Source organism: Microcaecilia unicolor, chromosome 5, assembly GCF_901765095.1.
Source record: "Microcaecilia unicolor chromosome 5, aMicUni1.1, whole genome shotgun sequence".
Lineage (NCBI taxonomy): Eukaryota > Metazoa > Chordata > Amphibia > Gymnophiona > Siphonopidae > Microcaecilia > Microcaecilia unicolor.
The window spans coordinates 57329630-57355801 of record NC_044035.1 but is presented as its reverse complement, the minus strand read 5'-3'; the positions used below and the strand labels follow the sequence as shown (position 1 = coordinate 57355801).

Here is a 26172-nt window from a genome sequence, read left to right as displayed (position 1 = left end):
TTCTGTAGTTGATGATGAGGTTTGCACACATGTCAGGAGGAATTTTGGTCCACTCCTCTTTGCAGATCATCTCTAAATCATTAAGAGTTCTGGGCTGTCGCTTGGCAACTCGCAGCTTCAGCTCCCTCCATAAGTTTTCAATGGGATTAAGGTCTGGTGACTGGCTAGGCCACTCCATGACCCTAATGTGCTTCTTCCTGAGCCACTCCTTTGTTGCCTTGGCTGTATGTTTTGGGTCATTGTCGTGCTGGAAGACCCAGCCACGACCCATTTTTAAGGCCCTGGCGGAGGGAAGGAGGTTGTCACTCAGAATTGTACGGTACATGGCCCCATCCATTCTCCCATTGATGCGGTGAAGTAGTCCTGTGCCCTTAGCAGAGAAACACCCCCAAAACATAACATTTCCACCTCCATGCTTGACAGTGGGGACGGTGTTCTTTGGGTCATAGGCAGCATTTCTCTTCCTCCAAACACGGCGAGTTGAGTTCATGCCAAAGAGCTCAATTTTTGTCTCATCTGACCACAGCACCTTCTCCCAATCACTCTCGGCATCATCCAGGTGTTCACTGGCAAACTTCAGACGGGCCGTCACATGTGCCTTCCGGAGCAGGGGGACCTTGCGGGCACTGCAGGATTGCAATCCGTTATGTCGTAATGTGTTACCAATGGTTTTCGTGGTGACAGTGGTCCCAGCTGCCTTGAGATCATTGACAAGTTCCCCCCTTGTAGTTGTAGGCTGATTTCTAACCTTCCTCATGATCAAGGATACCCCACGAGGTGAGATTTTGCGTGGAGCCCCAGATCTTTGTCGATTGACAGTCATTTTGTACTTCTTCCATTTTCTTACTATGGCACCAACAGTTGTCTCCTTCTCGCCCAGCGTCTTACTGATGGTTTTGTAGCCCATTCCAGCCTTGTGCAGGTGTATGATCTTGTCCCTGACATCCTTAGACAGCTCCTTGCTCTTGGCCATTTTGTAGAGGTTAGAGTCTGACTGATTCACTGAGTCTGTGGACAGGTGTCTTTCATACAGGTGACCATTGCCGACAGCTGTCTGTCATGCAGGTAACGAGTTGATTTGGAGCATCTACCTGGTCTGTAGGGGCCAGATCTCTTACTGGTTGGTGGGGGATCAAATACTTATTTCCCTCTGCAGAATGCAAATAAATTCATATACTTTCCACAATGTGATTTTCCGGATTTAATTTGTGATGTGCTATCTCTCACTGTTACCAATAACCTACCCTTCAATTATGGGCTGCTCATGTCTTTGTCAGTGGGCAAACTTACAAAATCAGCAAGGGATCAAATACTTATTTCCCCCACTGTACATCCTCCTTCTCCAAAGGCATTGTCATATTACCGGTTGATGCATCACACAACGGTACATTTGTAACCGTATGAATGATGTACCATTCAGTTTTTTTAATTGACTCATTACTCACAGTACTTTCTGGCATATCATTTGTTTCCTGAATTACTTTTTGTTTCCGTAAATTTTCAATATTAACAGCTTGAGTTTCCGAGACCTTTCGCAACTGGTCTCTATGTAACACTTTTGTGACTCCCTCTTTGTTTTGTATTCTGTAAACATTAGGAGCATAAACTGTAATTACTTTATATGGTACAGAACTCCATACATTCTCTAGTTTATGTCTACCTCTGTAACCCTGATCTCGAACCACAACCCAATCTCCAGACTCCAATTGTTCTCCTCTGTTTTTCTGGTCAAAATATTTTTTATTCTTCATTCCCGACTTCTCAGAGACCAAATTTGCAATCTCACGTGCCTCCTCCAAACGTTGCTTTCTTTTATCTATCCAGTTGCTCAAGGTAACCTCATCTTTCTCCAACAATTCATGCGTCTCAAAAGTTTCAGGCAGGAGAGAGTGTCTACCCAAAAAAAGATATGCAGGCGTATATCCAGTGGAGCTATGTACTTGACTGTTATAAATCTGACTTATTTCGCCCAAATAGTCAGACCAACTCCTCCTCTTATCCTCGGACAAAGTTCTTATAAGTTGACAAATTGTTCTATTAAATCTTTCACACCTGGAGTTCCCTCTTGGGTGATAGGGTGTTGTTCTGGATTTCTTTATCGCGTACCATGCACATAATTCTTTAATCACCTCTGATTCGAAATTTCTCCCTTGATCTGAGTGTAAACGTTTGGGAACACCATATACTGTAATCCAATGTCTGAGAATCATTTTCGCAGTAGTTTTTGCTGTCTGATCTTTGGTAGGTAATATGACGGCAAACCGTGAGAACATATCACACAAAACTAGCACATTTTCATAGCCCTTCGAATCTCGATCTAATAGAGTATAGTCCATGGCTACCACCTCAAGTGGCTCTTTGACTGTGAAACAAGACATTGGTGCTCTTTCCTTCGGGCAAACTTCCTTTGCTAGAATGCAGGAAATACAGTTTTCCACCCAATGTTCTACATCAGCTGACATCTTTATCCAGTAATACTTTTCCCTCAAGTTTCTCAACATACTTTCAGTGGAGTAATGCCCAGAACAATCATGATGCAGTTTTAAAATTTCTGGCTGTTGGGCTCGAGGAATTATCAGTTGATAGATCTGTTCCCTCGTTCTCGGATGCTCTAATTGCCGGAAAAGAATCTTATCTCTTAAAACCAAACGTTTTCTTTGTGCCCAATATTTTTTTATTTCCAAAGATTTCCCAGAAAGATCAGGGGAACTCCTCTTTTCCATCCAATCAATTATTTCCCCAATTGCACTATCTCTCCTCTGAGCCTCTATTATTTCCAAGGTAGTGTACATGGAATTCACTTCTGCCGAAACGGTAGCCTTCAACACTTTCTGCTGCTTTACCCGGGACAAAAGGTGCTTTGCTGGAAAAACCCAGAAGTCTTTTTCTGTATCTTCTTCTACATTTTCCTCCTCTTCATGTTTTGGTAATCGGGATAATACATCCACATTCTGGTTTGTTCTGCCTGGTCGGTATTCCACTTCAAAATCTAGCTCAGCTAGTTGAGCTAGCCACCTCTGCTCTACCGCCTGAACTTTGGCTGAACTTAGGTACTTCAGTGGATTGTGATCTGAGCGTACAATGAATTTCTTATATAGTAGGTATTCCCGAAATTTCTCGGTGGCTGCCCACTTCAGCGCTAACAGTTCCAATTTAAAGGCCGAATAATTTTTATCATTTCTCTCAGATTTACGGAGACCCCGGCTCGCATAGGCAATTACTTTTTCTTCTCCATTTTGTATTTGTGAGAGTACCGCTCCCAATCCTTTGAAACTGGCATCCGTTGTCAAGATGAAAGGTACATCAAACACCGGGAATGTCAGCAGTGGGGCCGACATGAGTTTCTCCTTCAAAGCTTCAAATGCTTCCTGGCACAGCACATCCCAAACAAAAGGTACTTCCTTATGGTGTTTCTTGGCCTTTCCAGTTAACCGATGCAATGGTGCTGCTATCTGCGCAAAATTCTGCACAAACTTTCGATAGAAGCTTGCGAAACCTAAAAAACTTCTCAATTCGGACTTTGTCTTTGGCGCTGCCCAATTTCTTAATGCACTAGTCTTCTCGGGGTCAGTGGCCACCCCATCCTCGGACACCACATATCCCAAGAAGGTCACTTTCTTACTGAACAATTTGCACTTTGACGGCTTCAATTTCAATCCGCACTGTTGTAAGCGTGTAAAAACTAGATCCAATCGTCGCAAATGCTCCTGGAAACTGGAAGCGTACACCAGGATATCGTCCAGGTAAAGCAGGAGTATTTGGAACACGTATTCTTGGAGCACCATCTCCATTAACCTCTGAAAGCTTGCCGGGGCGTTGCATAAACCGAATGGCATTCTCGTCCACTCAAACAGCCCGAACGGCGTGGTCACTGCCGTTTTGTTAATGGACTTGGGATCCATCCCCATTTGAAAGTATCCTGAAGTAAGATCAAGCGATGAAAACCACACGGCATTTCCTAACGCATCAATCGACTCTTCAATTCTTGGTAACGGGTATGCATCCTTGATGGTAGCGGCGTTCAATTTCCTAAAATCGCAGCAGAATCTTAGGGACCCGTCTTTCTTTCTAATAACCACCGCTGGGGATGACCACGGACTTGTACTCTGTTGCAGAATCCCTTGATTTATAAGCTCGAACACATGTTGCTTAAAATCCTGATACAAGTGAGGTGAGACTCTCCTGTACGGCTGTTTAATGGGAGCCACCTCACCAGTGTTAATCGCATGTGTTGCCATAGATGTGAAACCAATGTCTTGATTATTGACAGAAAACACTTTCTTGTGTTTTATTAGAAGTTGTTTTAACTCTGCTGCCTGACTGATGGAAAGCGAATCCCAATCGACTCTGATAGCCGGAATTTCCAATTCTCCTTCACCCTGACTTTGATCTCTTCCCACATCCTGATCAAGGTCCATTTCCTCTTCGGGGCACAAGATGATGTCTGGCTTCCAAACTTCGGCCACTCTAGCCCTCGGAGGAATGACCAATTCCTTAGTCCCCACATTCATGACTCTAACCAAGATATTCCCTTTTTTTTGGTGTGACCAATGCATTAGCCACCAATAATCCACCTGCCGAATGCCCGCTTCTTGTACCCGTTACCATCATTGTACAGGCCCTCATACCTTGCACATTCTGGCATTTTCCCTGTAATATTCTTTCTGCCATCGGAGGGATAACCTCAGGACTCTTTCCAACAGTTTTAACAAAACCCAGATGCTCAGAAGTGGTTCTCTCAAACACTCTCCTTTGTTCAATTGCTGCAGAAATACTCTTTAAATCTTGTACCCCCAGATTCTTTGTTAAATTGTTCAGGTCCTTAAACAATCCATCCAAGTATTTCAGCACATTCATACCGACAATTCCGGGAACTGATTCCTCCCCTTCGGATGTGACTTTAGTGTCCCGGACCACAAAAATACATCTCTCCGGAATCCTTTGCCCCATGCACTGCACTTCCGCCGCAATGCACCCTATCACTGGTAATGCGGTTCCATTGGCCACTGACACATTTATCCAACTGGCATCTTGTAGTTCATCCACATTTTTGAAATTCTTATAATAATGACTTGCCAGTATGGTGGACACATTGGACCCAGTGTCCATGGTACAATCCGTAGCTACTCCACCAATCAGTAGAGGAATGACTGGACTAGCTCCTATTGCTTTCTCCTGCAAGGAGTTCCAATCTTGCGTCGAAATTTCGGACTCCAAGGTTTGTATCTTGGCCTTTTGTGTCACCGCATCCCCCTGTCCTTTCTCTGGAACATTCCTTGCAAAACTGGTACTTGGCTGCTCATTCTCTGTTCTCACCAATTTAGGCACCGCTTTCTCACTCCTACAGAAACGAGCAATATGTCCCAATTCCCCACAGTTGTAGCACATCACTTTAGAATAGTCCCTTGGCACATATCTTCGAGCAACCTCTGGTTCTCGTCTTTGTCCCACTCCATAAGACGATTCCCTCCTTCTCTGTTGGGACAAGAAATCCTCCTGCTTCTTCTCCATCCTTTCCAGTCTCCGAACTATTTCCGTTATAGGGTCTCTTTCCGCAAATCCCCCAGTTGCACCTGCCGTCATATAAGAGGGCATCAAATCTGACTTGTCCCGCTGCAGTATTCGTACAGAGCACTCCTGCGGTCGATATGGACGCCTCTCCTCCTCAGCCCAATTGATGGCGGCTTGCATAAGTTCCTCGAATGTTAACTCAGGGTTCAGTTCTACCCGACGGCTCATCTCCTTTCTCAGCACATCATCTCTCAACCCTAAGATCAGTTGTTCTTTTAAAACATCTTCGGGATTCCCTACCCTCTGAGGATCCCTTGATCTAATGGTGTGCAATCCCTCTTGCAGTTGGTAAGCAAATTCCCGGATGGTCTCTCCTACCCTCTGACGTCTATCATAAAACTCCTTCACCTTAAGCCCTAAAGGTACCTTATCTCCGTAAACTTGAATTAGCAAATCAAAAATGTCATCCACTGCGCAGTGCCTTCTAGGTGCCGAGAACTTTACCGTATCCTTTGCCTGGCCCTTGATGTGATCCTTTACTATATCCAGCTTATCTTCTTCTGCAACTCTCAACATCTTCAAGGCCACCTTGGTACTTTCAACCCATTCCTCTACTGAAAGGTCTCCAGCCTTCCTGGCAAATCCAAAGAAATCTGGAATTTCCTTGTCTTTCCTCAGCACGATGGTGTTGGTTACTACGGGAGTCTGTCGTGTATCCCTCAGAGCTCTCACCATCTCTTTCAGTTCCTCCATTTCAGTTCTCATGCCTTCCATTTTCACTGGAAATTGGGCTGTAGCTAAAATCAAGGTTCAAATTGTGCAGACAAAACTTTGCAAATACAGTAATTACTTTTAAGAAAATATTGGAGTTTTTACCTCTTTACCAAATTTAGTTCCCCCACACCAAATTCTTCAATATAAATAAGAATCCTGTCACCGTGACGCCATAAATGTAACTGTGACCTCACCCTGGGCACGATATTTTACCCTACAATACCCTTAGAATACCTCGGGCAAAATATCATGTATCGGACAGGGTTGAAGTACAGACATTAAAACTAGCCCCGTCTTCCCATTTCTAAAATGGGAAGAGGAAATAAAACTAAATTTGTTATTATATTTCGTTATAACCCAGGAGAACAAATGACTTTTACGTAGATAATTCAATAAATTATTCTTTTTATTTATGTTAAGGATATGTGTCAAGTTCCGATTAGTTTTAACAAATTCAATATATATTTTTTTTCAGTACAATATCAACTCAACAGATCAACTTCAACATTTCATCAGATAAGTATCATTTGACTTTAGCAAAATTCATAAACTAACTATGTATCTAATCTTAAAATTTTGTCTAAACATTCCCTTATTCTATAAGAATTGATTCTTTGATTTTTTTCTTCTTTTTCAGGTTTCTCATTCAACAAGCAGGTAAGTATAGTTTGTGGTTTTTTTTTCTTTCTTTTCCTGTTCTTAGGTTAGCTTTTTCTTATACAGTCTTTGTGCTGTTTGTATGTTAACCTCAGTCACTTATCTTTCTTCCCGCTTTCTTGTATATCTTCTGTTCTTCTTCTTTCTTTAACGTTGGGTACCGTATCTTTACAGTCAGCTAGAGGCAGGAACGTGGTTCGGGGTACCTACTAACCTGAGCTTTAAAAAGCAATAAAGAAAAACCCTAGACCCTACCTCCTTCTGTAAAGAAATAGCTTTTTTTTTTAGATGAACTTAAAAATGTTTCCCTAACTAGCTTCCCCCATAAAAGAAATATATAATTGTTTGACCCTAATCTAATCCCACCCTTCTAATAATGTTTCTCAGAATAATTAATCCTTTATGACCAGACTCACTGAGATCATCAAAGGAAAGCGGAGAGTTTGAACTCTTCTGAGTCAGAAAGTCTCACATAGTAGCACTGTATGCACTTTAACTTTAAAATGTTAAAACCATAAAAGCAATTAATTTTGAAATCTGCAGGGATTTTCTTTCCTCCTTATAAATTATCCACAAAACCCCTGCTTAATCTGACAGTAAGAATTGAACATTTAAACTGTCACCTTAGTCCTGTACATTTCACAAGACAAGTAGTTCATTGAACAAGCTTTACCAGCTTATTAAACAGTTAAGTCTTGCTGACTGTATTAATTTATGTTATCCTAAACACTGCAGCCAGCTCACACAGTTCCCAACCACAACTTTAAAAAGCCTTTAAAGACGCGGCAGGCTTTAGACAAATTAATCAATCATATTAAATCACTCTCTATACACACACGTTTCCCAAAACTCTAATTTGTCTGGTTTTATAATGTTTTCACTCTCCACTGACCAGAGACCTATACTACAGGTCTGGTCAGCTTTGCACCTACCTCCCAACTGCCAACTGCTCCGTTTAGAACCTGATGACATCTCTGCCAGAGCTCGAGCTCTAAGCACGAGCCCCAGGCACTCTAAACCCCCAGTACACAAATAAAGCATTTGCACATTATATTAAATACATTTTAAACCTAAAGAAATAAACAGCTGTTTAAATAAATGCAAATATTAATACCTTTTTGTTCCTGAAACCCAAAGATTTCCTTATTCTCTTCTGGCACGAGCCTCCTGCTCAGCTCCGTTCACGAGCTAGTGGCTGGCTCGTGCCCACCTCTGCACCCGTCTCTCCTATCTATTCAGCGCGTGCAGCGCTAACATCGCAGCTGACCGATTTATTTTAAAAAACAAATAAAACCCCTGAGGGAGTGCATCGGAGCACTTCTCCTCACTTCCTCCGGTCCCACGCTGGCTCATTATTCTCTTCGGAACCGGCTCTGCACTTTTAAAAGAGCCGGTTCCCTTTAAACCTATGGAATCCCTGGCCCTGCGTCAAAAACGTGCGTCTGACGTCATTACGTCGACGTCAGACGCCGACGCAGGGCCAATCAGAGCCCAGAACCCTCTCCAAGCTTTCCCCGGGCTCCCTTCTTCGCTTTCGCTCCGCCCCTCGATGTGGCCTCATTACCGCCGCTATAGCGCCGACGCGCCAACGCGCTCTCGCGCCAAAAACCCTCCGGGCCCCCGCCACGGACACTGCAGTGAAATCATCTAAAAAATCTTCCCCGCAGCTGACGCGATGTCCCCGGAGCCACGGCCGGTCACGGAGGCACCCAGGTAAAATTTAATTATTTAACCCTCTATGGGTTACACAAGCATACAACAAATAATCAATATCATCAGCTTATACTCACTAAAGGATGAGACTTCTCCAAAGTAATGACAGTACTTGTATTTCCTTCTCCACTGGGGATTGGATCGGCCTGGAACCATGTCTGCATTTTATCTTTCAGTAGCTCAATTTCATGGATGAGTAGCTGGGATTTGCCATGCTCTACAAACACTTGGACTCCTGGTGAGACCAAGGATCCTTCAGCCCACAGCTCAAAATCAGAATTATGAATGGAGCCTAGGGAGAAAATAAAAATAGAGCTAATAGAGTAACGGCATGTAAAGACCTGGTGGGGAAGGACTTAAAAAACAACTTACAGTACACAAAGGAAGAAAGAATGAGATGATGATTTTGCAGCGAAATGTAAGATTAACTTCACTGCAGGAGAGTAATTTCAGACATGCTCCCTTCAAGGGGCTGGGGTAATAAAAAAAAAAAATCAGACTTTCCAAAAGGATAATTTCCATTATTTAACTGCTATATAACCTCATTACTACTACTACTACTATGAATCATTTATACAGCATTACAAGGTGTATGTAGCACAATGTAACAATAGTGGTCTGCTCGGAGAAATCAGGAGCCAGTGTGTGGAATGATTTTGGCGTGATCATTTGGCGTTGCGCTCTGTTCCAGATGCTGGCTCTTCATATCTCCGAGCAGACCACTATTGTTACATTGTGCCACTACATATATGATTTAACTAGAAATTCATGCATTTTGTGGGCCTGTTACAAAGGTGCACTAGCATTTTTAGCATACACTAAAAATAAGCGTGCACTAAATGCTAGAGACACCCATATATTCCTGTGGGCATCTCTACATTTAGCATGCACTAAAAATGCTACCGTGCCTTTGTAAAAGACCCCCTTAGTAACTGACTCCTGAGGCAGGCATTTGTTCATGCCGAAACATGGCTTGTGTTGAGTCACTATTAAAGTAGACCTGTTCCATTTTTGAGAGCCCTTTGTGCTTTTTCTGACATACTTGAGTAAAGTGATGTGGTAACCATGTTTGTCCACTTTTAAAGGTAATAAATAGAAATAAAACAAAAACAGAGAAAAATAATAAGATGATATGACCTGCAAAAAATCCAAGTAAAAATACAACACATTTCTATCCGCAAAAAAAGAAAAAAAGCTCTGACTTCTCTCCTAGAGAGGAGAGGAGTGGCCTAGTGGTTAGGGTGGTGGACTTTGGTCTTGGGGAACTGAGGACCTGAGTTTGATTCCCACTTCAGACACAGGCAGCTCCTTGTGACTCTGGGCAAGTCACTTAAGCCTCCATTGCCCAAGGTACAAATAAGTACCTGTATACAATATGTAAGCCGCATTGAGCCTGCCATGAGTGGGAAAGCGCGGGGTACAAATGTAACAAAAAAAAAAAAAAGAGAACCACAAAGAAAAAAATCTCTTCTCAGAGCACAGGCAGTGCTGCAACACCTGCAGCTCCAAATAACTTAGATACACTTTCCAATTCATCTGAGGTATATGAGAACCAGAATCCAAACAAACTAGGAGATCAGGAAAATCAGCAGATGCCCTGCAGGCAAACCCCCACTGATCACACTATTGGAAGTGCTAATCAAATGGGGATAGTAAACCTCTTGAACTATCAATTATCGCAGCATGAGATCTCTGTACTCTCCAAAGGACTTTCATTTTGCCCCTTCCACAACTAGATGAAATTCAACTATATTCAGACCTAGAAGAATTCTTTAGAAAACTCTGCTTGAAGGTACATTTCCACAAAAAAGAGACTCCCAACAGACTGGAATACAATTTTATACAAAAGAACACATATTTCACCCCACACGATGGACAAAACAATAAATTAGACAACTACATAGAAAGTTTCAGGCATAGGGTGAAATCACAACTTTCCAGCAAACAAAAAATTCTGTACAACCTTTCTCCATCAGAAAGAGCAGCCACAAAACCCCTACAAAATAATCAAAACATGGTCATCAAACCTGCAGACAAAGGAGGCTCTGAAGTGATTATGAACACACAAAAATACATTGAAGAAGGACACAGACAGCTCTCAGACAACACATACTACAGGAAACTAACAGAGGAACCCAAGCAGGATTATACAAAACAACTAAAAAATCTTATCAAAATACTTCCAAAGCAAGTACAGCCACATCTAAAAAAAACCTCACACCAAACCATCTTTCTACTTGCTACCCAAAATCCACAAACCTGGAAACCCTGGCAGACCAATCATATCTGGTATAAGCACAGAGGAAATATCTGGACTTATAGAGGAGATTCTTAAACCCCTCATGCACAACATGGTGGCCTAGTGGTTAGAGCACTGGTCTTGACATCCAGAGGTGGCCAGTTCAAATCCCATTGTTGCTCCTTGTGATCTTGGGCAAGTCACTTAACCCTCCATTGTCTCATGTACAAAATTAGATTGTGAGCCCTCCAGGGACAGAGAAATACCCAGTGTACCTGAATGGAACTCACCTTGAGCTACTACTGAAAAAAAGGTGTGAGAAACATCCAAATAAACAAACAAGACACCACAGACATTCTGAACAAATTAAAAAACATCAAGCAGTTACCACTGGGTGCCCTTCTGGTCACAATGGATGTAGAATCACTATACAGCAACATTTGCATAACTGTATGCGATAAACTGCTAAAAACATCCACCCTGGACCACCAATACTCACAGGAAACTATTACAAAATTATTCTAACTCTCAGTCATTGCCACTTTAACAATGATATTTATCTGCAAATCATGGGCACTGCGATGGGCACCAGAATGGCACCCCAATAAGCTAACCTCTTCAAAGGCAAAACTGGAAGAGACATTTTTGAATACATATCAGACTAAACCCCTAAAATACTACTGGTATATTGATGACATTTTCATGATTTGGACTGAGGGGAAAGAAACTCGAAAACAATTTCACAGTTGTTTCAATACATACAATCTTACAATCAAATTCAAAACTGACTGCTCCTCAGAAAAAGTCAATTTTTTGGACACCACAGTTTCCATCAGCAATGGCTATATACAAACATTTATATAGAGGAAACCTACAGACAGATGCAGTAACCTCCATAACTCCAGCTTCCACCCTTCACATACAAAAAAAATCCATTATACACAGCCAAGCCACAAGATACCATCGTATCTGCTCTGACCCAAGACACAGAGATAAATCCTGACTGAATCCTTAAAACAAAAAGACCACAACCCCCAAATAATCTCCAAGAATGTTGCCTCCTCCCTTAAAATACCCAGAGAAAACCTATTGCAGTACAAGGAAAAGAAAGCCACAGAGAGAATCCCCCTTGTAGTGACATACAACCCAGAGCTAGAAAAATTGAGAAGAATCATAAATGACTTACAGTCACTATTCCAGGAGGATGAACTACTGAAAGAGATATTCCCATCACCAGTGCTGGCCTTCCGACAACCACCCAACTTAAAACACAAACTAGTGAAAAGCAAGCTCCCGATAGAAACTCAAAAAGAAGCGAGTGGCACACATCTTTGCAATATATCCAGCTGCAAACTGTGCCAACACATTCCACAGGATCCCACAGTCATTCATAAAGGAAAAATATTCAACATAAAGGAATCCTTCACATATTCATCCACTATATAACTCTTCTTCTCAAAGACTCTCCTAATGTATCTGTAACACATGAACCTCTTTGATAATATCACGTTGTATATGTTTTTCATTGAAGGCAACTAACGCCTCACGGTACTATGTAAGCCACATTGAGCCTGCAAATAGGTGGGAAAATGTGGGGTACAAATGTAGTAAATAAATAAATGTGGTATATATCCAGTACATTTTTTCTAGTGAAAAAGGTGCCGGTACTCAAGTGCCAGGCCACCCTTTCGGGGTGTGGTGATCACTGAGGGACCCACCCCACAATAGCCAGGGCCCCCTGCAACCAGTCACAGAATCTATGACAAGGCAGAATTGATGTGTAGAGCCTGAGCACTTTCATTAAAACTTGGGGTTCATGGGTCAATTTTAGCAGACAATGGAAAAGGTGCCGATACTCAGTACTATTACTACTATTACTTAACATTTCTAGAGTGCTACTAGGGTTACGCAGCGCTGTACAGTTTAACAAAGAAGGACAGTCCCTGCTCAAAGGAGCTTACAATCTAAAGGACGAAATGTCAAGTTGGGGTAGTCTAGATTTCTTCAATGGAGGTATAGTGGTTATGTGCCGAAGGCAACATCGAAGAGGTGGGCTTTGAGTAAGGATTTGAAGATGGGCAGGGAGGGGGCTTGACGTATGGGCTCAGGGAGTTTATTCCAAGCATAGGGTGAGGCGAGGCAGAAAGGGCTGAGCCTGGAGGCGGTGGTGGAGAAGGGTACTGAGAGGAGGGATTTGACTTGTGAGCGGAGGTTTCGGGTAGGAACGTAAGGGGAGATGAGGGTAGAGAGGTAATGAGGGGCTGCAGATCGAGTGCATTTGTAGGTAAGTAGGAGAAGCTTGAACTGGATGCGGTACTTGATCGGAAGCCAGTGAAGTGACTTGAGGAGAGGGGTGATATGGGCATATCAGTCCTGATGGAAGATAAGACATGCAGCAGAGTTCTGAACGGATTGAAGGGGGGATAGATGGCTAAGTGGGAGGCCAGTACCCCCAAGTACCCCCTCAAAAAAAGCCCTGGATATATCATTCAGGGCTTCTTTTACAAAGATGCACTAGCGATTCCCGTGCGGCAAATGAGAGGAAGCCCATAGGAATTGAATAGGCTTCCTCTCATTTGCCACACCGAGAATCAGTAGCGCAGCTTTGTGAAAGAGGTCCTCAATGTAAAAAGTGTGAAGAAGGATGCTATATTGGAGAAATAAGCCAGATGCTAGTTAATCTACATAGACATCATGTGAAAAATGCCAATGCCAACCAGGATGTCACCTCTGTGGGACAACACATTACAAAACCGGAACACTGCATCAATGATTTTATGGTAAGAACACTAAGAGGAAACTTTAAGGCAATCCAGGAATGTAAGACCTTTGAAGTCAAAATGATGAAATATTTTGACACCCACTGGACAGGATTTAACAAAGATCTGGGTTTTCCAGCCCATTATAAACCATAAAATTCTACTGCTTTGTCGTCCTCTTACCTACAATCTATCTCTCCCTGTTTCTCATCCACCCAGAGCTCCCCCTGTTTCTCACCTAACCCACCCCACCCTCTTCCTGTGAGACTGGCCTTGGAATGCTTTTGTGTTTAACTTATATGTATATATACTGATATTTATCAACATTTGCTTATTTCTGAAGAAGAAGGGTTACCTTTGAAAGCTAATCAAAAAATGTATTAAATTAGTCCAATAAAAAAGGCATCAGGAGGCAGACTAGGTGCAATCACCCCCAATGCCGATGCCTTAGCCATTCAGCAGCTCAAGGACCAAGGCTCGGATGCACTCATTATTGAGGGTCAACACCAGGAAAAGCTGGGGTGTTTGCTGAGGCGCAGGTTGTAGAACCACTTTGGTCGATGCAGGAGCTAGATCTTGGCTGCTAGTAGATTGGCGCATCAGCACCTTCTGTATGGAGGGGTAGAGGTCCTCCTGGCACCGATGCTTTTTGGGTGCCAAATCCTTTGACGCCTCAAAGCTCCCCGCACCATGTGTCGAGGGCGACCGATGACAATGCTTCTTGGCCTTCACCCAAAGACTATCACCGAGGCTCCTCGGTGCCAACAAAGATGACGTCGAATCCACATGTCGCCTCAGGGTCAGATCTGACGATGGATGGTCCTAGGGGCCCTGCATAGCAAGAGGCCTTGAGGCAGGTGGACCCACTTAATGCTCCCAGTGTCTAAGAGTCCAGTAGCAGCCATGTTTACTGACACTCCCGATGCCTGTATGATGCTCAACGTGGATTCTGACACCTCCAACCTCAATGCCCATGTCGACGCTCAGGAACTGGACTTGTCTCCAAAAATCCTCTCTCATTGAGCCTCTCTGGAAACCTGGATCATCTTTTTCATATGAAGACAGAGAACACAGTTAGTGGGGCTACGGTTGGGCCCAGAACACTGCAGACACCAAGAATGGGTTTCCTTTCCAGAGATTGTCCAACTGCACCAGGTACAGCGCTTGAAGCCACTAGGAACCTTTGAGGACATGGAAGGAAAAACTTTGTCGGCTAAATTAAATGACGTGATGGTGCCTGAAAAAGAGGCAAGGCACGGAAAAAGAAATGGGAAAGTTCACGAGGTCTGAAAGTGGCCTGATGACGGAAAACAAATGAAACTTAGAACCTGGCAAAATTACTAAAAAAAATTAAAGGAAAATAAAAGGATGGAGGTTCCAACAACAGGAACAAAATAAAAAATGAAAAAGAAAAAAAGCTGTTTAGGACCGAGTGAGTGACATGAGATGGTTAAAAGAAAAAAAACCCCACGCCCTCTCCTCACTCTGGAAAAAGAAGAACCGAGGAGACCACATTCTCACAGCAGGCAAGAAGACACTCACGCTGTGTGGTGGAGTGCTGTGTGCCAGAGAATGAGAATGTGGTAAATGCGGTTAGCTTAGCGGGGTTTAAAAAAGGTCTGGCCGGCTTCCTAAAGGAAAAGTCCATAGCCTATTATTAAATTGACTTGGGGAAAATCCACTGCTTATTTCTGGAATAAAAAGCATAAAATGTATTGAACTTTTTTGGAATCTTGCCAGGTATTTGTGACCTGGATTTTCCACTGTTGGAAACAGGATGCTGGGCTTGATGGACCTTTGGTCTGTCCCAGTGTGGCAATACTTATGTACTCTCATTTAGCTTTGGTAAATTCCAGACCGGACGACACAGGTTGGCGTCGCCCACTTGTGAGAATTAAAAGCCTGCTTCTCCTCCGAGAAACTTTTGTTTTTTTTAAACTAAAAAGGGAAGTGGATGGGTGGAACGGTCTTCCAATGGAGGTAGAGACAAAAACTGTATCCAAATTCAAGAAAGCATGAGAAAAGTATGTGAGATCCCTTAAGGAGAGGAGGAGGTAGTGAATGACGTGGATGGGCAAACTAGATAAGTCAAGTGGCTTTACATGCCATCATGTTTCTAAGTACTTGCTCAGGGCCCTTAGGTGTAGGATCGAGCAAAATCCCTTCCCCTCCTTCTTGGGGACCAGGAAGTGTTTGGAGTTAAATCCCACTCTTCATCTGGTGGCACAGATTTAACCTCTTTGGCCTACAAAATGGAAGAGACCTTCTTTATAAGTAATTCCCGGTGCCGAGAGCTTTAATTTCAATGTTCTCAGTAGCAATTTGTAGAGACTTTCCATCTCTCTCTCTGTTTTCTTAACTCCGTTTCCAGGTCATCCTGTCCACTTATTTCTTTACTTTCCTCCTTTCATCTTCATTTCTTGTCCTACATCCATAAGTAAAAGCTGGGTCCTCCACAGACTTGATTGAAGGAGGTATACAGTTGATTCAGCTTTTGCCTATTTTCTCCATCCATGTGCAGCTTTTCTCCTCTCTTCCCTTTCCTTCATCTCTACCTATATGCATCTTTTTCTTTCTCTTCCTTCCCTTTCATCCATGTGCAGCAATTCTCCTCCCTTCCCTCCATCCATGTCCAGTGATTCTCCTTTCTCTCCTCCTTCCATCCATATCCAGCAATTCTCCTCTGTCCTCTGCCCTCCTTTTCATCCATGTCCAGAAATTCTCCTCTCTTCCCTGCCCTCCCCTTCATCCATGCCCAGCAATACTTCTGTCCCCCTGCCCTTCCCTCCCATCCATGTCAGCAATTCTCCTCTCCCCCTATCCTCCCCTCCCATCCAAGTCCAGCAATTCTCCTTTCTCCCCTGCCCTCCCCTCCCATCCATGCCTAGCGATTCTCCTTTCCCCCTGCCCTTCCTTCTTCTCTCTCTGCCTGCCTGCTTGAGAGTCCGGGCTGGCAGTAAGCAGCCAAACAGAAGGCCCAGAACCAGCACTGAGGAGCCTTCATGCCCAGCGCCATGCGCTCAGAAAGGCCGTTAGTTCCGCCCTCTCTGACACGTACGCTTCAGAGGGGTGGTACCAACAGGCCCTGAGATGAGCAGATAGGCTGGAACGAAGGTCGAGTGTGCTGATGCCGGGCTGCTTGTCCTGAGTGATTGCAGGCCCGGACTCTAAAGCAGGCAGCGAAAAAAGAAAACAGGGATAGCAAATGGGAGATTAAAAAAGGTACCGGTACGCCGTACTGGTGCATACCGGCACAAAAAAAGCACTGGTTATTGCGCAATGTTTCGTACACATTGAGGGGTATTTTGGAAAGGATATCCAAGTCAGAAAATGGAAGTCCATCTCAGGATTTCCTGTCAAAAATATATGAGATGGATATCTGTATGCTGAGAGTGTCCAGCATGAACAGCCATTTTACAAACAGGAATGTCCAACATATGAACAGCAAAAAAGCAGGGCCATGAACCTGTGTCTGGCAGCATTCTTAGAAGAATGGTCACACAGACATTCCTTTAGAGCAGAGGGGCAGCCTAGTGGTTAGTGCAGCAGACTGCAAACTCAGGGACTCAGGTTCGTAGTCCACTTTAACGCTTTTAAAAAAATTATGAGCCCTCCACGAACAGAAAAATACCGACTCTACCTGAATGTATACCACTTCAATAGCCTTCAGGCTTGCAGGTGGCTTATATATTTAGGTACAGTAGGCATTTTTCTGTTTCTGGAGGACTCACCAAAAATAAGTAAATAAGAGTTTAAGTGGAATTTGAACCTCAGTCCCTCGATTCAAAATTCACTGCACTAACCATTAAACTATTCCTCAGAACTACTTCCTGTTTAGAAAGCTCATAATACATGAAGCTGTCATAGAGCCTGGTATCCTCTTTCAGTTTCACTTTCCGGGGAGAGGGAGGGGGACAGCAAACACTGGGGGATTAATGAGGAGCCATGCCTTAATCCCTCCAGTGGTCAGTTGCTCAATCACTCTTTTTGTACTGTAGACGTGACTGAAACAGGTCTAATTTAGGAGGTTCTTTTATTTAGGCTAGGATGTTCCTTCCCATTTGGTAATTTCTGTTGGATGTCCTGATTTTGGGCTCTCACTAGTCCCGTTCAAAATATGCCACAAAACACCCCCTTGCTATTTCTGCCTATGCAAAATCAGTATTTGGTTATTTCAAGCACATGGATGTCCATTTTGGCATTTTGAGACATCCATATGCTTTGGAAATAAGCCCCACAGTGTTGCAAAATACAAGTTTTGCTAGTGATACTTATCATCTAATTACAAGAATCTACATGGTGCTGACTGTGTTTCAGTTCTACACAGTGTCCAGAAAAATGGGACCCCCAACATTTTGCCAAATAACCCAAAAATGTCCTACTGCAGCATAAAATTCTACCTGAAATTCGAGACATTTTTGAGTACTTTATTTTGCTCCAGTGTATTCTTCTCACAAAACAGTTGAGCTCTTAATTTATGAAACTCAGACCAACAGCTCAGTGGCATCAAAGACATCGTGAATGTGTCAGTGTTGAAGAAGGACACTTTGAACACAAATCATGAATTAACTAATACTCCTCCCCCCATTATACTAACACATTTTCAAAGGTCATACTAAATGTTTAAACAATTGCAAAGTATTTTGGAAACTATGTAAAGGATCCTGTTTTTTCTGGACACCATGTATTATGGCTCAGATCTCCTCTTTGGTAGCACTGATTGGGTCAGCAGAGCTGCACTACAGCCAGTTGGAAAGAAGGTATAGTGAGGCTCTTACATTCTAGGGGCATAGCTGCAGGAGGAAGGGGGAGGGGATGGAGGGACACAGGCTGCTCCACTTTTGGCTCAGGCCCCTCCATTGCTTTCTCTCAGAGAGAATTCTTGTGCTGGCAGGGATCCCAAGCTTCGCTGCTGAAGGTGCGTCTGCTGGAGCAGGCTTCCTCATGAGATCATGAATGGGGCTTACTGCCTGTGAGGTTTCAATGTGGTGTGCTTACAGAGACATCAGAGTTTCATAGGTTGGGTATCAGGCTATTGCCATGTTCCCATTGCTGCTGCGGCTAAGGCTGGGGAGGAGGGAGCTGCTGCAGATAAGAGTGGTGGCATGGAGAGACTGGTGGCATGGGGATTGGGGTGGGATGACCAGTGGTGCAGAATGAGATAGAATAGTGTGCCTAGTGCCCCTGTATGTTACTCTTGGGTCTCCCCCCCCCAAAAAAATCAGTTCTGGCTACACCACTGCAACATTCGTACATATGCAAAACTAGGAGTGGCCTAGTGGTTAGGGTGGTGGACTTTGGTCCTGAGGAGCTGAGTTCAATTCCTGGCACAGGCAGCTCCTTGTGACTCTGGGCAAGTCACCTAACCCTCCATTGCCCGTCGCATTGAGCCTGCCGTGAGTGGGAAAGCGCGGGGTACAAATGTAACTAAAATAAATCTAAACATTTTCTGTACCTGGAATGAACGAACATTTGATAATGTTTTCTGCACAATTTTCGATGGTTTAAAGTCCGCACAAACGATTTTCTGGGGTTTATTTCTATTTTCCCTTGGTTTGGATGAATAATAGTGTTCATGCTGACATCCTTCCAATCTGCTCTTTTACGCGCCAAACAGGATTATTATATCCAACTGACCAACTCTCTTGGCTCTAACCCTCGACTTCTCTTCACCACATTGAACTCTCGCCTCAAGGTGCCCCCTCCCCCAACTCTCCCTTCATTATCTCCTCAGACCCTTGCTGAATTCTTTCACGACAAGGTTCAAAAGATAAGCCTTGAATTCTCTACCTCGCCACCTCTCCCTCCACTAGTCCGTTCCCCTCTCTCTCCTTCCCCTCATTCCTTTTCCTCCTTTCCTGAAGTTACTATAGAGGAAACTACACTTCTCCTTTCTTCCTCAAAATGTACCACCTGTTCCTCTGATCCCATTCCCACCCACCTTCTTAATGCCATCTCACCTGCTCTTATTCCTTTTATCTGTCACATTCTCAACCTCTCACTTTCCACTGCAACTGTCCCTACTGCCTTTAAACATACTGTGGTCACACCTCTCCTTAAGAAGCCTTCACTCGACCCTACTTGTCCCTCTAATTACCGACCCATCTCCCTCCTCCCTTTTCTCTCCAAATTACTTGAGCGTGCTGTTCACCACTGCTGCCTTGATTTTCTCTCCTCACATGCTATTCTTGACCCACTACAATCTGGTTTTCGCCCTCTCCACTCAACCGAAACTGCGCTTACTAAAGTCTCCAATGACCTATTACTGGCTAAATCCAGAGGTCTATATTCCATCCTCATTCTTCTTGATCTTTCCGCTGCTTTTGACACTGTCGATCACAGCATACTCCTCGATACCCTGTCCTCACTTGGATTCCAGGGCTCTGTCCTTTCCCGGTTCTCTTCCTACCTCTCCCTCCACACCTTCAGTGTTCACTCTGGTGGATCCTCTTCTAATTCTATCCCTCTGCCTGTCGGCGTACCTCAGGGTTCTGTTCTTGGTCCCCTCCTCTTTTCTATCTACACTTCTTCCCTTGGTTCATTAATCTCATCCCATGGCTTTTCCTACCATCTCTATGCTGATGGCTCCCAAATCTACCTTTCTACCCCTGATATCTCACCTTGCATCCAAACCAAAGTTTCAGCGTGCTTGTCTGACATTGCTGTCTGGATGTCTCAACGCCACCTGAAATTAAACATGACCAAAACCGAGCTTCTCATTTTCCCCCCAAACCCACCTCCCCACTCCCCCCGTTTTCTATTTCTGTTGATGGCTCTCTCATTCTCCCTGTCTCCTCAGCTCGAAACCTTGGGGTCATCTTTGACTCTTCTCTCTCCTTCTCTGATCATATCCAGCAGATCGCCAAGACCTGTCGTTTCTTTCTTTACAACATCCGTAAAATCCGCCCCTTTCTTTCCGAGCACTCTACCAAAACCCTCATCCACACCCTTGTCACCTCTCATTTAGACTACTGCAATCTGCTTCTTGTTGGCCTCCCACTTAGTCACCTCTCCCCTCTCCAATCGGTTCAAAACTCTGCTGCCCATCTCGTCTTCCGCCAGGGTCACTTTACTCATACTACCCCTCTCCTCAAGTCGCTTCACTGGCTCCCTATCCGTTTTCGCATCCTGTTCAAACTTCTTCTACTAACCTATAAATGTACTCACACTGCTGCTCCCCAGTATCTCTCCACATTTGTCCTTCCCTACACCCCTTCCCGTGCACTCCGCTCCATGGATAAATCCTTCTTATCTGTTCCCTTCTCCACTACTGCCAACTCCAGACTTCGCGCCTTCTGTCTCGCTGCACCCTATGCCTGGAATAAACTTCCTGAGCCCCTATGTCTTGCCCCATCCTTGGCCACCTTTAAATCTAGACTGAAAGCCCACCTCTTTAACATTGCTTTTGACTCGTAACCACTTGTAACCACTCGCCTCCACCTACCCTCCTCTCCTCCTTCCTGTACACATTAATTGATATGATTTGCTTACTTTATTTTTTGTCTATTAGATTGTAAGCTCTTTGAGCAGGGACTGTCTTTCTTCTATGTTTGTGCAGTGCTGCCTACGCCTTGTAGCGCTATAGAAATGCTAAATAGTAGTAGTAGTAGTAGTAGTTCATTAAAGCGGCTAGGAAGCGATGGCATGGTGCACATTATGTAACAAAAATGGGGTGGAGAGGGCCCAATGTCAAGAGATCTCACTCGTTTAAAGCAGGTTGGAGTTGCAGGAAAGGGAGAGCCTCTCTCGACGGGCCCAGTTAAATGCGGGCTGGGCCTGTTCGGGAAGGCTTGGGCAGGGGAAAAGACCCCTAAAGAAGGTTGATATAGCCGAAACACGGACCGTGTTGGGTCCAAATAAAGGTTTTTTTGGCGCATCTTACCCTTGTGTGTGGCGACTGATCTCTTGACATTGGGCCCTCTCCACCCCATTTTTGTTGTGTTCGATTGCTGTGGACAGTGTGAACCCCGCTTTCCTCCTCTATGGTGCACATTATGCACAGCTCTACCAAGTCATTTGTGCCATAGGATGAGAAGAACTAGGTGGAAGGTAAATACTCACCAAAAAGCTGGGACCACTGAGCGGGTGGTCTCTGGGTGGGATACTGTTTTGGGAAGGAGACAGGAGTCCATTGTGCTGAGAAGGTGACAGAGTAATTGGCAGGTCTGTCAGTGCTGCAGGAACTGTTAAGAATTTCAATATGAGACAGGTAAATCCACAGACAAACCAGGAGTAAGTGGTTAAAGAGACTTGATGCAGTCATCAGGAAGTGTATTCAGCGCCCGATTGTTAAAGTTTTCACTCTAAATTCACTCTGGCTATAAAATGTCTTTCCTTTTTAATCTTTCCCCTGTCTCTTCTTGATCTTCTTTGTTCTCTCCCTCTCTCTCTTATGCTTTTTCTCGCTTGTTTTGTCTGTCTTCTCTAGGTAAACAAATCTTTTGGCACAAAACTTTAAAACTCCCATTTAAGTTAACAATTGACAAAAATCAATGACCCCTCCTGGATTTTCTAGGTTAGGGCTGTATGAAGTTTGCTGTGCTCTATATAGTAAATTTGATCTGCAAGGCACAGTTGACATCTGAGTCGTACTTTCTACATGTTCTCTCCTGCGCTGTGAGCAGGGTAAATACCTTTTGACCATTTCATCTACTGTTCTTCAATTAAAACATATCTGCACCCAGTAATCTGCTGACATCTCAAATATCTTTCAGCTAATATTTATTTATTTATTGCATTTGTATCCCACATTTTCCCACCTTTCGGTAGGTTCAATGTGGCTTACATAGTACATTATAGCACATTAAGACCAAAATGTGATGCATTTTAGTAGAAGAGCCCTACTAGTTAAAAAGATGAATGATAGCCTAGCTTCAGGAATCTCAGTTTATCTCTAGGCTACATTATTTGAATTTAGGAACCTATTCTCAGCTCCTATAATGAGACATTCAGCGCCTTTAGAAATTGGGTTCATAGGATTTGTTGACAGATAAGTAACAATTAGCACCTCCCCCCCATAGAAGCCTGACAACCTGCAGTTCCAACTGTTGCCATCACCCTTCCTTACTCTGATCTGCTCCCCCCCCCCCCACCTACTGTGCCAAGGACATCTCCCAGCTGTCAGATACACTAACTTCCTCCCCCAAATTCTTATATCTACACATTCCTCACCTGCTCTTCTAACTGACCATTGGGTACTTCAGGTATGAAGCTCATAGAAACACAGAAAAATGTAGGCAAAGACTATATAGCCTATCCAGTCTGCCCTTCCATGCCATCTATTCTCCCTATCGCTCCTTTAGAGATCCTATGTACTTGTCCCAAACTCTCTTGAATTCAGATACTATTTTCATCACCACTTCCACCGGGAGGCTGTTCCACAAATTCGCCACCCTTTCCGTGAAGAAGTATTTCCTCAGGTTACTTCCAAGTCTATCCCTTTTCACCTTCATCCTATACCCCTTCATTCCAGAGCTTCCTTTCAGTTGAAAGAGACTCGTCTTCTGTGAATTTATGCCGCATAGGTATTTAAATGTCTCTATCGTATCTTCTCTCTTCCACCTTTCTTCCAAAGTATACATATTGAGATCTTTAAGTCTGTCCCCATACGCTTTATGTTGAAGACCACTGACCATTACTTATTAAGGGTCCTTTTAGAAAGGCACGCTAGCGTTTTTAGTGCATGCCAAAAATCAGCATGCGCCAAACGCTAGATATGCCCATATATTTCTATGGGTACCTCTAGCATCCAGCATGCACCAATCATCAGCGCACACCAAAATCGCCAGTGCACCCCTGTAAAATACCCCCTAACAGAGGACATGCATTCCTCAACCTCTCCATCACTATGTTGTGTATTGATCCGTAAGAATTGCCAGACTGAGTTGGACCAAGGGTTCTTTAAGCTCCATACCCTACGTCTCAGCACCATAGTGGCATTTTATATGCTACTCAGCAATTGTTTCTTTCACCAACGTTCTTTTTAAAGACCAGTTCATGTTTTATTTCACAAGACGCATCATCAAAGATAAATGTGATTATCAAGTATTTATTTATTTATTGCATTTGTATCCCACATTTTCCCACCTTTTTGCGGGTTCAGTGTGGCTTACAATAAGAATTAAATGTTAGAAATACATTTTGTTACAGATTGGTTATGGATTACATTGTGCAGAGTTATGCGAAACAGTTGAGGTATCGTTAGGGAATGTAACAATGGAACATAAACATTGAAATTTTGGAAGGAAGCACTGGGAGCTTGGAGGGCGATAGAAAGGCATGAGTACATATGGTATATATCTTTCTGTGAGTAAAGGTATGAGAGATGTGATATTACTGGAATGAGAATTCAGGGGTGAATGTATGATGCACTGGTGAACATTAAGTGTGGCCTTTATGTGTTTTGTTTCTTTCCGTAAAGTATACGCATCAAGACTCCTGAGGCAGGCACGCATGTGCCGAAACATGGTGCCGTGTTGAGTCCGCTTAAATAAACATCCATAATTTCATTTTGGTGTCCTGAGTCTGTTTTTGAAGAGCCTGATCCAGTTCCCATTCCTTGTTTTTTTTTATTCTGTCCACCCTGTGGGTTTGCTTGGGTTTTTTTTTTCTGCGTCTGACAGTGTCGTATGATGGGTGCTCAGCAGGAGTGCATATACAGACTGGTCATCCCCCATCAGATCCTCCCGTGTGCAGAAGTCATGATTTGAAGACTTAAATATTTATATCCTAGAACAGAGGAGAGGAGAGACAGGGGAGATATGATAACAGACTTTAAAATTTTTGAAAGAGCGTAAGGAAAATGGAGAGGCTATAGAACTAGAGGACCTGAAATGAAGTTGCAAGGAGGAAAACTTAAGAGCAACATCGGGAAATACATTTTTGCGGAGAGGGTGGTGGATGCCTGCAATACTCTTCCACGGGAAGTGGTGGGGTCGAAAACAGTGATGGAATTCAAAAAGGAATGAGATAAACACAGAGGTTCCCTATATATTATGAAGATGGAATAAAACGTATGGAGTATTTCCATTCACAGTAAAACATAAATGACATTCACGCTTTAAAGAGTAAAGGAAAGAAGGGGGTAGAATATACCCATATGAATATACCCATATGAAGTCGCAGGTACAATCCTGCAGGGCCGCCAAGGGAGGGTGGCAGCGGGGGCAAAATTCCCCGGGCCCGGCCTCCAAGAGGGGGGCCTGGCGCCACGGTCTGTCTCTCTCCTGCTCCTGTGTGCTGGGAACAGACCAAAGAACAGACCAAGTGGTCCAAAGTAATCCAAATCACTGTTTATTAGCAACAACACTACTATTTTATTTATTTATTTATTTATTGTTTGCATTTGTATCCCACATTTTCCCACCTCTTTGCGGGCTCAGTGTGGCTTACAATAAGATATGAATAATGAGAATACAGTTGTTACAAATTGGTTATGGGTTACATTGTACAAGTTATGCGAGATAATCGAATTATCATTAGGAAATCACAATGGGACATCAACAGGGAGAGTTTGGGAGGAGACAATGGGAAGCTTAAGGGCAGTGTTCAGACACATAGGCACATGGTGTACATATTCCTGTAAGTATATGTATGAGTAATGTGGAATTAGGGGGGATGAGAGATCATAAGTGGATGTGTGATGCATTTATGTAAGTGAGTGTGGGCTCTATGTGTTTTGGTTTTTTCCGTAAATTGTCTCAAATAGATGGGTCTTCAGAAATCTGCGGAAGGATGCTTGTTCGTGAATCGCTCTTGTTGCATGGCAGTGAGTTCCAACGTTGCGTGCTCGTGTGAGAAAAGGTTGACGCGTGTAGCGTCTTGTATTTCACGCCCTTGAAAGTAGGGAAATGGAGGTTGAGGTATGTTCGGGAAGATCTCCTAGCATTTCTGGGTTGTAGGTCAATCAACTCGGACATGTAGGCTGGGGCTTCGCCGTGAATGATCTTGTGGACTAGTGTGCATACCTTAAAGATACTACTACTACTACTACTTATCATTTCTATAGCGCTACTAGATGTACTCAGCGCTGTACACTTGAACATGAAGAGACAGACCCTGCTCGACAGAGCTTACAATCTAATTAGGACAGACAAACAGACAAATAAGAGATAAGGGAATTACTAAGGTGGGGACAATAAAATAAGGGTACTGAAAAAGTGAGTAAGGGTTAGGAGTTAAAAGCAGCATCAAAAAGGTGGACTTTTAGCCTAGATTTGAAGATGGCCAGAGATGGAGCTTGACAGACCGGCTCAGGAAGTTTATTCCAGGCATATGGTGCAGCAAGATAAAAGGAACGGAGTCTGGAGTTAGCGATGGAGGAGAAGGGTGCAGATAAGAGAGATTTACCCAGTGAACGGAGTTCCCAGGGAGGAGTGTAGGGAGAGATGAGAGTGGAGAGGTACTGAGGAGCTGCAGAGTGAATGCACTTATAAGTCAATAAGAGGAGTTTGAACTGTATGCAGAAACGGATAGGGAGCCAGTGAAGTGACTTAAGGAGAGGGCTAATATGAGCATAGC

General features: G+C 43.6%; 1 protein-coding gene across 1 annotated transcript in view; it reads right to left on the bottom strand.

Moving 5' to 3' along the window:
• LOC115470046 (spondin-2-like) overlaps nucleotides 1-22067 on the bottom strand; it is a 33242-nt gene extending 11175 nt beyond the window's left edge. The window contains exons 1-2 of the mRNA XM_030202921.1: nucleotides 21715-22067; nucleotides 8733-8947 (exon numbers count right to left, since the gene is read on the bottom strand). Of these exons, the coding sequence (XP_030058781.1) occupies nucleotides 8733-8947; nucleotides 21715-21916 (417 nt within the window). The 5' untranslated portion in view covers nucleotides 21917-22067. The remainder of the gene's footprint in view (nucleotides 1-8732; nucleotides 8948-21714) is intronic.
• Between the last annotated feature and the right edge of the window lie 4105 nt (nucleotides 22068-26172).